General features: G+C 37.2%; 1 protein-coding gene across 1 annotated transcript in view; it reads right to left on the bottom strand.

The window, feature by feature from the left end:
* The window catches only part of lyst (lysosomal trafficking regulator), a 104,064-nt gene that overhangs the window by 23,227 nt on the left and 68,230 nt on the right, over positions 1–12,607 (bottom strand). Inside the window, exons 28-35 of the mRNA XM_088350872.1 lie at positions 10,816–10,968; positions 8,736–8,927; positions 7,550–7,761; positions 6,177–6,386; positions 4,841–5,017; positions 3,861–3,937; positions 2,534–2,722; positions 29–174 (exon numbers count right to left, since the gene is read on the bottom strand). Of these exons, the coding sequence (XP_088206998.1) occupies positions 29–174; positions 2,534–2,722; positions 3,861–3,937; positions 4,841–5,017; positions 6,177–6,386; positions 7,550–7,761; positions 8,736–8,927; positions 10,816–10,968 (1,356 nt within the window). The remainder of the gene's footprint in view (positions 1–28; positions 175–2,533; positions 2,723–3,860; positions 3,938–4,840; positions 5,018–6,176; positions 6,387–7,549; positions 7,762–8,735; positions 8,928–10,815; positions 10,969–12,607) is intronic.

A 12,607-nucleotide genomic window follows, 5' to 3' on the forward strand; every position in this document is an offset into this window, starting at 1 on the left:
GCAAAAAAATAAAAATTGAGAGGGGGACCTTCGGGTTTGCGTCGGTCTTTGAGCAGATATTTGTTGGGGATGGTGAGGAAACATCTCTGCAGGCGCCGTCTCTCTCGATTCGGACCCTCCGTGGGGTCCAACTGCCAGGACGTTGGGTAGGACGTCGGGTCGTACCAAACCGCCCTGCAACAAAGGGTGGGATAAGGTTGGGGACGCACCGAAAACCGTTCCACGTTGGGTCGTACCAAACGGCATGAACAGGGCGGGAAGAAAAAAAATAAAGGGTCACTGCAACAGATTGAAAAAATACCATGAGGGATTTATTCATGACCACGCAGCAAAAAAACAACAACAATTTTTGGGGGTAAAAATCATGAGGGACGCACTAAAAAACATTCAACTTTGCATCGTACCAAACCGTGCTCCAATGGAGAAAAAGCAAAATCCAAGAATTCATGAAGGATACACCGAAAACGTTTAAAGTTGAGTCATACCAAACAGCACTTTAACCAATGTTGGGCACGTGACTTTAAAACAGGTAATATGTTAGTTACTCAGCTCTTCTTCCAAAAAGTAACTCTACAGTAAAAGTAACTAGTTACTAGGGAAAAGTAAATAGTAATGTGACTTGTTGTTGTCACGGCCAGAACGGAATCAGGACCCAATTGCGCAACGTTTACCACAAGCTTTATTGAAAGAAAGAGGAAGGGCTACACCCACGATCCAGTGCTCGCTGGACGCGGGAGGCAAGTCGCTCTCGCAATCGGATTGCGATCAGAATACGGGAGTGGAGAAGAATTTGAAATTTACTGAACAGCATTTGAGTCAGTAGAATAGAGAAGAACAAATAGGTAGTTAAAGACTTTGTGGTATGAATTGCACCTCACCTGTAACATATTTATGCTACACGTGAAGTGCAACAAAATAAACTGTAAACAATATCATAAAAAAACAAGCAGTAAACAATATAAAGTGAGATTAATAAATGAAATCTAATGGTCTGTTGTGGAGATGGGATTACTGACTGTTTAGAGAACCAGCTTTTTCGGCTTGGCTTACTAAAAAGAGCCAACTCCTTCAGCTCCAAAATGGCTCTTTAGGTAGTTTGTGTTTATCCCATATATTACAATTTATTATGTATTATTATGAATGACTTATAAAGAGGGAAAATAAAGCAAAATTAACACTTAAACGTTAACTAGCATTGAATATCAATACAATTTTCCACAGGCTCTCAAGTTGGACTCTGGATTTTTGGTTTGCTGATTCAGCAGCTTTCCCAGAAAGACATTCTACTCTCCCAGGATCACAATCTTTGACAATAAATCATGTAGGTGACTCTAGAGTAGAATGACCTTGCCAAAAAAGAAAATGCCACCCAAAAATGGTGCGGAACCGTTCTAGTTTATTCTCTGTTTCGATGCCCCGTCTACCTAGCGCTTAGATCATCGCAGATTCACTCCTGCAGATTTTGAATTGAATTTCTCTTTATTGACATTGATATCGTCATATTAAACATCGTGTTCTGTTAGAAAGCCCAACACATTAGGGTAGGTCTCTGATTGGCTGGTGTAAACTGCAAGCCTCCGTAAACGACTGCAGCGTAGTCCAAGATAGCTTTAAGCGGCTCACTACATAGAAAATAAATTCATCAATTAAATCCGACTCTGAGAAAAGTCAGGAGAGGTGTAAAGTTGGCTTAAACATATTCACTCAAGGTGTGTATTTCTAATCAGTTTGATGTTCCTTTTGGCGTCTCTTAGTCTTCCTGCCTTTGTTTAAAGGTGTTGGTACTTATCCAGGGGGGTGGTCTTTGGTCTTTTGTCTTTGTCTCAACATACTAGTACTTTTCTATGTCTTGTGATCTCAATAATACACAGAAGCAGACGGGGGATGAGCGAGATTGAGTAAGAGAGTATGGAAAGATCTCATCTCCCCAGTTGCAACTGGTTTAAAAACTTAAGTCTTTGCCTCGTGCATTTTCTTCTACGGTTAGCCAATATTTCTTTAGCTCTCCCACACTTCAGTGGTCGTTTTAGACCCAACTAGAGGGCAACAAAATTTTGATCCACGGTTGCTTTGTGGGATTCAGAAGCGATTCAGGCGGCGTCTGGAAGTAGGCAGGACCGGTTGGTTCTACTGGTCTGGCCTAATGCTGATGGCTAGGCTAACAAGTCTTCGACTGAGAGGAACAATTCATGAAACTGCTACCTTCGAGACGGTCTTATTTGAATCATCGCAGCGATTAGGATTTATTCGAGGACACCCGACGCTAGCCGGTCGCTTTCTAAATTGCTTTCCAACACTGAAAGGAGAAGCCCTCCGGTTTCTTTTAGTTTTGTATAATGACTGTAAAAACATTCGTTCAACTGCAATTACGTGTCGTGCGTCATGTGTAGATGTATAATTGTTATCTTGTGACCGTCGTGAACTTTCAGTTTGTAATGACGCCATCTGGAGGTAAATTTAACCCTTTGGGGGCTGTGTGGAATTTCACTTTTGGCGGGCGGGATCTCGGTACGGATTTCGCTCGGGGACCCACCGGTCGTGCGTGAACTGCTGCACCAGCTCCTGCCAGTGTCGGCTGGCGCTGAGCTCGGTCTTGTAGAGTCCTCGGATGTGCTGGATGACTTTCTTCCTCTCCATTCCTTGACGAAGCGAAACGTTCTGCGTGATGTCGGCCGCGATTTTGGAAATGTCTTTGGACTTGCCCTCGAGTCTCTGGATCAGACTGCAGCAAGGAAAAGAATATTGTTTCTATTCCTTCATTTTTTTCTAATAAAATACATTTTTTTAGTTCTTTTTTGCCAAGTTTAGTTTAGAATTTCTTTCACTTTACAGATGGGAAGCCATTTTGTCTTTGCACTCATGAACTGAAATATCGAGCTGACATTTTATCTATCTTTGCTAGTTATTAAGCTAAATTTTGGCCTCCTTTCTAGCTAGACAGCTAGGTTTGGGGCTGGCTATTTAGATGGCTTTTACTCTTTTATCAGATGCGGAGATTATAATTCACATGTTTGTTACATCCCGTCTCGATTGCTGTAATGTACTACTCTCCGGTCTCCCAGCAAGGCTTTTAACTAAGACACGAAAGTTTGATCACATGACCCCGATTTTAGCTAACCTGCATTGGCTCCCTGTTAGCTTAAGATGTGATTTCAAGGTTCTGTTGGTAGTATACAAAATCATGCATGGCTTGCTCCCTCATATCTTTCAGATTTAATTTCCCCCTATGTTCCGGTCCGGAGCCTTCGCTCTGAAAATGCTGGTTTACTAGCTATCCCAAGAGCCAAGAAGAGATCCTCAGTTTCGAGAGCGTTCTCCATTCGGGCCCCGATGCTGTGGAATGCTCTTCCCCCTGAGATTCGATCTGCAACCTCAGTGGAAATGTTTCAATCTAAGCTTAAAACACACTTCTATTCTATAGCATATGAATAATTTACATTTCATGTTGACCATCTGTGTAGTATTTGCCCTCATGTCGGTTTTAGATCAGGGGATGGTGTCATCATAGTCTGTAGTTTGCAATAGTATGTGGTCTGTGCAGCCTCTTTGTGCTTAAGGGCGTCACAAATAAACATGACTTGACTTTTAGCTAGCTATGTAGCTCCTTTTTAGTTTTTTTCCCTGAATATGAACTTAACATTACAATATCATTATCATCGATATAATCATATTTGGCATTTGGATTCCAAACCAAGTTACTTTTTCCAGATTTTGCTCAAAATATTCCCGTCCCTAAAAAATATTTTACTAGTTATTTTGTTGTTGTTCTTGTACTCTGTGCAGCCCTTTGAGACTTTTTGTGATAAACGACTATACAAATAAATGACTCGACTTGTTTTGAATTAAAATATGGGACTCACTTCTTTTGAGTGTTGCTCATTTTCTTTTCCCACGCTGCCTTGCTGGTCTTCTCCTCAGTTTCATATTTAAATTTTTCCTGCGTGCGGGAAAAAAAGTCACGTTTTGCATATGTTTCTGGTTCTTTTCCCCTCTTTCCTCATGCCTTTAGAACAAAATTGGTGCACAGATTGCTTACCCGGGAACAAATTTGGTACAAGTTGTAACTGCGCTAGTGGCAGGTGAGCTTGCTTATTAAGCCTCATAAATAAAAATACATTCATAAAAAAAGGACCAAGCTTCAAAAACTGCAAATTTTTTCCCCAGAAGATGTCAGTTACGAAGCATATTTTCTCCATCTTACAGCGTCGTTTAGAGCATTTTACAGATAAGTACGTGAGAAGTAATGCACGTTAAAAGAAGACAGCACGCCGATGCTCAAAGATAATGTAGAAAAGTACTGTCGTTATGACAACACCGCCGCTGTGAATTGCGTCAGGTCTGCGCAGGGGTTGAGGTGTGCACAAATAGAGTCACGGTTCAACAGCGATTGTTATGTTTTAAAAATAATGACACTGTGTTCTATTTAACTGACATAACTATTCATTCATATGCAATCAACGCCCAGAATTTTAAGGTTCTTATGGTGTCCTCGAGTACACACATACACATTCTCCCTCTGATCCTACATATCTATATTGTGGCTCATACAGGAACAACAAACCGATGGGAATTCAATAAGGCAAACATGAGCACAGAATTAATGTTAAAAGTGTGCTGAATTTTGGTCATTTTGTTGGCAAGACCATGCCTGTAGAAAAAAACCTTTTGGACAGTACCCAGAAATTGAAAGGAGATCTTGGAGTGGTTTGAAGCCTAGGGACAAAATGGATATGGAGTGTCTCAGCTAAAAGTTGGCTTGCAAGAGCTCTTTTTCAAATGAAGTAACTAACTAATGACCAGCTTTCATTAACCCGCAAAACGCTGCATCGACGTGACGAACCTCCTTGATGGCTTTGAGAAGGTCGTGCTTGTGGGGGACGTTCGGTGGCAGGCATCGGTGGCCGCAGAGTTTGAGCGAAGTCATGAAGACCACCACGGCGTTGTGCTCGTCTCTGCTGAGGACGTCCTTGTGCTCGTGCAGCATTTCCGACAAATACAGCGACAACTTGGGGCCGTGCTACCAAAGACATGATGCATTGCGTTAATATGCTATTCTAGCCGAAAGTAGGAAGGATGGGAAAATGGGAAAATTATATATAATGAAGATTTTTCAAAATGTAACGATTATTAGGGTTAGGGAGTTCCCGAGTTCACTTTTTCATCCGCAATACTATACGGACATGAAATAAATACAAGATTAAAAACAAAAATAAATAAATGAATTATATAAAAGTAATAATAAAATATACAACAGAAAATATATAACGTAGATTTACAAATACATTAACAAAAACAAAATAAACAAATTAATGGAATACAAGAAATAGCATAATGCAAAAAATGAATAAAATGTAATATATAAAAAAAAATCAAAGGACGTCAATAAATACATGTATTATACAAAGTATCAATGACATGAAATCTTCAAAAATTAATAGCAAAATAGATCAAACAGAAATGAAAACAAATAAAATATACAAAATATTGAAACAGTTAAACAACTGAAAATAAATAAATGAAATATGAAAAATATTAATAAAATAAAACTCATCATATAATGAAAACATTTTCAAATAAATTAATAAAAAGCAAAATTAATAAATGGGCATGTAAAATAATAATAAAAACATAGCTGCATTTATAAATGAAGAAAACAAAGTTTAAAAAAAATAAAATAATGAAATGTTGCAAACAAATAAAACAAAAATAAATGATTATTTAAAATAATATTTAAGGTAATATATATATATATATATATATATATATATATAAAATAAATCAATATTTTTTGTTGAAAATGTTTTTCAAATAAAACGGTTAAATGAGAAATATTTAAATCAAAAAGTTTTAAAAACGTATATCACTATAACAGGTAATATATAAACAGAGAAAATAAAAAAGTTGGAAAACTAAAATAGGATAAGTTCAAATCAATAAATGGATGAAATAAAATAAAAATAAAAATAATACACAAAATATGAAAAACAATTCCGTATAGTTATAAAGTTAAATATAGTAAAACATTAAAAAATATATTAAAAAAATCATTAAAAAGAAAATGTACCAAAATAAAATAATTAAACGAATTTAAAAAATAACATCACAGTACAAATTATTCTCCAAAAGCAATATTATCCGATAACAGCAAGAATGATAAATGAGTATATTACGCATACCTCAAGACCAGGACTAAGACTCTCTTTGAGGATGTCCAAATGTCTTGGATCAAAAACAAACTCCAGCGCTTCCTTCCTGTCTGACAATGGCCGAGTCGGACTGAGCGTGTGCACCAATAGCCGACCGATCTGGACCCGGAAAGTGTCCCTGCAGGACCACAAAATCCTTCGCCATTGCTGATGTGGCGCTCCTCCTCGGCCGGTGCTGCCCTAAAAATACGCACAAGTCCATTCCGGTTATCGAATTTTCCGCACAATACGGTGCATCCGATTATAAATGAGTCTTTTGTGATATTTCTTTCGTATATAAGGTGCACCGGACTATATGGCGCATGGAATTACAACAACAGTCAGAAATAGGCTTTCACTAAGATTAAATAAGTATCATATTTGTGCAATCAAAATGAACCGCTGATCACATTTGCAAAAACTGTGTGCAACGAGAACTGAACCGGGATCGCGGTTGGGAGGGGGCTGGATTCAATCCACTGAACAACGAGGGACATCGACACATTAAAAGGCATTAGGCTTTATGTCATCATCGCACCATTTTTAGTCACTGCTTCACATTGTTGATGTTATAATTGGGCCAGGCCACGAGATAGATATTAAACCTTTTCTGTGATACATAAAAAGGTTGGGGACTGCTGAAATATAGTATTGTATATCCAACTCGCAAAGTATTTAAGAAGCGCACAAGATTATAAACTGAATGAAAAGAAAGGTATTGTGGGAAGTAATTTGGTTGTCCTCAAGATAAAAATAAAAGCAAGGCCGAAAGCAAAGCGCTCATCTTGAGACAAAAGGTTCCAGGTTCGATTACCAGCTCCTCAGAGTTCAAGGTGGAAGTTTCCTTGGGCAAGACACTGAACCCCAAATGCCCCGATAAGCAGGTAGGCGCCTTGCATGGCCGACTATAGGTGTGTGTCTGAATGGGTAAGTGTGAAGTACATTGTAAAGCTTCAGTGACTTGAAAAGCGCTGCATAAATTCAGTCCATTTGCCATTACTTACAGTGCTTAGTTTGAGCTGAGAAAAAGGCATTAAAAAACATGATTTTTAATCACTTTCTATGCTCGTTTCTCTAACATCTGTATCTGGTACTGTGACTTAAAATATTGTTGTGATGAAATAAAACCTATTACCTTTTACTATGTCATCTGTGTCTATAGTGGCTTGGTGGTGATGATTCAGGGCTCTTACTGCCGTTATCAGGGTTTGATCCCCGGTGACGCCATTCTCATGCAATTTCAGTTTAGCGATAAATAACGAATCGAACAAATACGATAATACATTTTTTTCCGTAGCGGATTATTCATTTGTGACCGAATTGGGGGTTTTGTAGTCTGATCTTAAGCTCTGCGATGTCCTTACCAGGCTGATTTTGATTCCGTCCATCATGAGTTTGAGAATGTCTTTCTGCAAACTTTTTTTGCTGGCAGGCGGCAGCGTAAAGGGAATGGGCGAATGCGGGGCGGAGGCGGAGCTTCCTTCGTCGTGGGAGTGGTCTCCGGGTTCGGACGGGAAAGGATGCGGGTCAGGGGAGTCGGGGATGTTGAGCAGGTCAAACAAATCTTGGCTGACGTCTAAAATGGGGGAAGGAAAAGATCCGTATGTATCGCATAAGCATTCATTGGAAATTACAACGTTATAGTTATTGATCCGATATCAAAATTATTCAGATAATTGGTCGATCGGCCACGGTATTAAATTCCCAGCCGGTTAGTTTTTACATAACATTTACAATGATGTAAATGTAAACATAAATAAAAACGATGGATAACAAAAAAATATTTATGATGTTTTGTGTTTTTGTTTTTTTAAATGCTGTAAAAAAATGTGTTTTTTATCATATCCTTACACTTATCATGCTAGATTTTTCTGGATCATTGCTCTAAAATCTTTCATATTCCAATGATTATTTTCTATTCTTTATTTTTTTAGGAGAGGTTGTGATTTTAAGTACTTAGTTTATATTACATCAGTGGCGCAGAGAGCATCATGAAGAACGAGGAACACGCCAGGCAGGTCCGAGATACTGTTGTGGAGATTAAAGCTGGATTTGGATATTAAAAGATTTCCCAAGCTTTAAACATCCTAAGGAGCACTGTGCAAGCAATAATATTGAAATGGAAGGAGTATCAGACCACTGCAAATCTACCAAGATCGGACCGTCCCCCTAGACTTTCAGCTCATACAAGGAGAAAACTAATCAGAGATGCAGCCAAGAGGCCCATGATCACTCTGGATGAACTGCAGAGGTCTACAGCTGAGGTGGCAGAATCTGTCCATTGGACAACAATCAGTCTTTTACTGCAAAAATCTGGCCTTTATGGAAGAGTGGCAAGAAGGAAGCCATTTCTTAAAGATATCCATAAAAAGTGTCGTTTAACGTTTGCAAGCCACTGTGTATAAGATTTTATCATATCCTGTTTTGAATCCTGAACTTGCTTTGTCAATACTGTAGATTGAGGCTGCAAAGAAAATGTCATTGGCTTTTAATGTTAATGACAATAAAGACAATCTTAAACCTAATAATCATATTCTGACTGTGCGCTACCGTGGTAAATGAGCCTGTTGACGGCCAGTACGACGAGCCTTTGCAGACGCTGCACGAATTCGGTCTCGCTGGCCCGGATTGGATTCTCTTGACTCATCCTCCTCTGCATCATCTGGTTCAGCTCGTCGCTCGCCACGGAACGCATGCGAGTCAACAAAGAGTCCGACTGCGCCAGCGAGAAGCGGCGACGGCCTGCCGGGAAAAAGGAACAGTTAGAAAATGTAACATTCATCAAATAAAATGCACGTCAAATCACTGCACACAGAAAGGCATCCATGATTAGTGATCAGGGATAGCGGGAATGCTCGACGCTGATTGATGCCTGGAAGACACGATGCCATCTTTGAGGTATTTCACAACAGAACTTATTTTGTTGAAAACTTTCATGAACATTCTTCCAGGTTCCTATAAAATTTCATTTATTCAATCAAATTTTTTTCCAATGAATTTCATTTATTTATTCAATTGCAATTATTTGTTTGTATTCGTGATTGGTTTGATTTATTATTTTAATTGTTTTAAAATAATTTTTAATTATTAACTTTTTTTATGAGTTCTATAATTATGTTTTTATACTTTATGTATATAATTTGAATTCATTATTTTTGATTTATTGGTTTTATTGAGGTAATTGTTTGATTTTTTACTATCTATATATTTGTGTAATTTAGATTTTAGTCATTCAAAGTATTTTAGGGGTATTATTGTATGAATTATGTTTTTATATATCTTGACATATTTTTGAATTGTATCTATTTACTTTGTTTGTATCCATGAGTTATTTAATTGTTAATTTTCTCTTTTTAATGGTCTGTTATTACGTATCTATATTTGATTGCTTTCATTTATTTGTATTCATTTAATGCATTTCTTTATGTAGATTATGTATTAATTTCCTTTTTTATAAATCAGTATTTTCACATTTAAAAAAAAAAATATATATATATATATATATATATTTTTTTTTCTTTTTCCATTTATATATATTTTTAATTTATTTTATTTTATGCATTTAATTTATGTATGAGTAGTTCCATTTTTTGATGGATTCATTTTCATTCCCATATCCATTTATTTTTCCATATAATTCTGTTTTTTATTGATATTTTCATGTTTCATTTTTCTTTTGTTGTTGTGTTTTGTAATTAGTTAATTTCTTATGCCTTTTTATTTAATGTATTATTCCATGTATTTCTTTATATTGATTATTATATTGATTTATTTTCATTTATTTAATATATTGATTTTATTTTTATATTTTTCAAATGTATTAATTAATCAATTAATTAACTAAATACATTTATTAAATTGATTTGATGTTTTGTAAACTATGTATTTCTATGTAATTCTTCTATTTATGATTGTTTTCATTAATTGATCCATATTTCCATCTAATTAATTATATACATTTTTTTTCATTCATTTGTGTATTTTTGTAATTATCGATGATTTTTTTTAATTCAAAATGTGTGATTTATTATTTTTAAATGTTGTATTTATATGTTTATTTTCTTAATTTATTTTATATTCATTAAAAGAGATTAATTATTCATTTAGGGCGCATTTAATTTTTTTCATTTTTTTATTGACTCAATCAATTGTGGAGACAACTCAAAGCTGTGTGACCAGGGCGGAAGGTAAAAGCATCCATTGATCGGTAAGCGGCAAGAAGTTGCAAAGGAAAGCACACCAGGCAATTTAAAATGCCCCCCAACAAGAGATTGTATTCACTGCAAAATCTGGAAACATGCCCCCCAATACGGGGATCATGTTTTCCGCCGTGGACCGAAATCCCAGCTACCTGCTTCACAGTGCTGCATGTAGGACGGGCCCCCGGTGGGGGAGGGAAGGGGGGAGTCCTGGGACAGGAAGCTGAAGGGGGAGGGAGAAGGGATCTGCCCGTAGGAGCAGTAGTGCTGCCGGGGGACACGAGGGATAATGGAGTCTTTCAAGGCGACCGAACCTTCAAAGTGGGACCAGGAGAGCATCGTTGAACCCCCAAAAATATCGATGATGCAGTTGACCTTGAAATGGGTTGACCGTGACCTTGACAGGTGCGTTTGAATTAAGTGTCTCTTACCTGCGATGCTCTTTCGTTTCTGGTAAATGTTGTGGTGAGGTGAGCTGGGCGTGTTGTGGGAGCTGCTCAGCTTTGCGGGCGCCTGATTGGCTGTCGTCTTGATGAACTCGATTGCTGATTGGAGGACGCGGAACTGAAGGGCCACCGCCATTTCTACCCAAAAAGAATCAAAACGTGACAATCCAGGCAACGATTATCCTTTTTTTTGAAAGTTTGAAGCTCATAATAATGTATCTGTTAAATTAAACTTCAGTAGACACTCGAAAGGAGAGAGGACATAAATGGATTTTGAACTTGCAAGGAGGACCGGGAGAGAAGTCTTCAGATAAGAGAATTCCACTCCCATTCTTAAACCCTTCTCTGAGCCCCCACTTTTTTTCTTTTATTAAATCCTTAAGGTAACAAAAAGCAGATCAGCCTTTAGGGATGTGGAAATCCAAGTACAGCAACATAATTGGCCGTTAACAACAATGATGTAATAGTCAAAACAACAAACAACAGTGCACAATAACAATCAAAATAACGAACTGGCATCCTCTGAATGCTCTCAGCTGCCCAGTATTAAAAACAGAATAGTGATATCAATTCCACTTTTGAGAAAATTATAGTTGACTATAGGTCCGATTTCTAAAATACGTAAAATAAAAAAAGGGGGGTGGGAGAAGGTTTTTTTTTTACTTATTATTTATTTTTAAAAAAGGTTTGTCCACGTCTGGGGAACAAAAGCTGGATGACATGCATAGGTCTTTTCCTGACCGTGAATTATACACTTATGTTTTATTTGGGGGTAAAAAAGTTTGATTATAGAGAAAAAAATGAAGGTGAAATTGCTTACTTCAACCAGAATCTTTAATTAAATAAACTTTTTGGGGCATCTGGGACATTTTAAATACCGAAACATTTTCTATCAACATCAGTGACATCTCAAATATTCAAACGTTTTATATTTTATTTTTGCCATGCATCAAATATAACAAAAACACCCCAAAATGTACTTGGATGGCAAAATAACCACAGAAAAAACATCAGTGTTGGATAAACCTTGAATAAACCCTGAATAAACGTTTTTCTCAATGAACCAATGGAATAAAATATACAGTATTTTAAGAAAGGGACAGGACAATGCAGTTTACTCAGATATTTGATTGAAATATATACATATTTTCACATCCAGGTCAAGTTATTTTCATGTCCGTGGCACTGAATGAATTAAATATGGTGATAACTCGAAAAAAAGGAGAGAGGCAAGTTTTTCCAAATAACAGCGACAGCAAACTAAGCAATAAAAATTATTATAAAAAAATAAATAATATTAATTGGGTACTGCAGGTATCATGTGCCCCCCCCATTGGACGATTAAATATATATTAACAGTTCAATATTTTCCAAAAACATGTTAGTGGCAATAGATTATTTAATTGATTTTGCTGCCTGGCTGATCAAAATGGACGTGTTTAGCTGATAATGGCACGAAAGGTGTTATTAGTCGGGCAAGACAAGCTATAAAATGATGAAGATTTAGAGCGTGTTAAGGGGTTAAGGCACAGGTGTCAAACAGGCGGCCCGCGGGCCAGTTTAGGCCCGCTAAGGGATTGAATCCGGCCCGCGAGACAACACTCAGAGAAGCGCAAGAGAAAAACAAGCAGCAGGTTGAAATATGTCAGTTTGATGTTGCCAAAGCCAGGTGCCTCGAACAAAGACACTGTACTTGTATTTATTTCTCTCTCTCTCTCTCTCTTTCTTTCTTTTCCACCCCTTTTCTCCCACTCTGTCTCTTTCACTCTCTGTGTTT

This window comes from Urocampus carinirostris, chromosome 13 (genome assembly GCF_059441175.1).
Source record: "Urocampus carinirostris isolate Australia breed hairy pipefish chromosome 13, RoL_Ucar_1.0, whole genome shotgun sequence".
Taxonomy (NCBI): Eukaryota; Metazoa; Chordata; class Actinopteri; order Syngnathiformes; family Syngnathidae; genus Urocampus; species Urocampus carinirostris.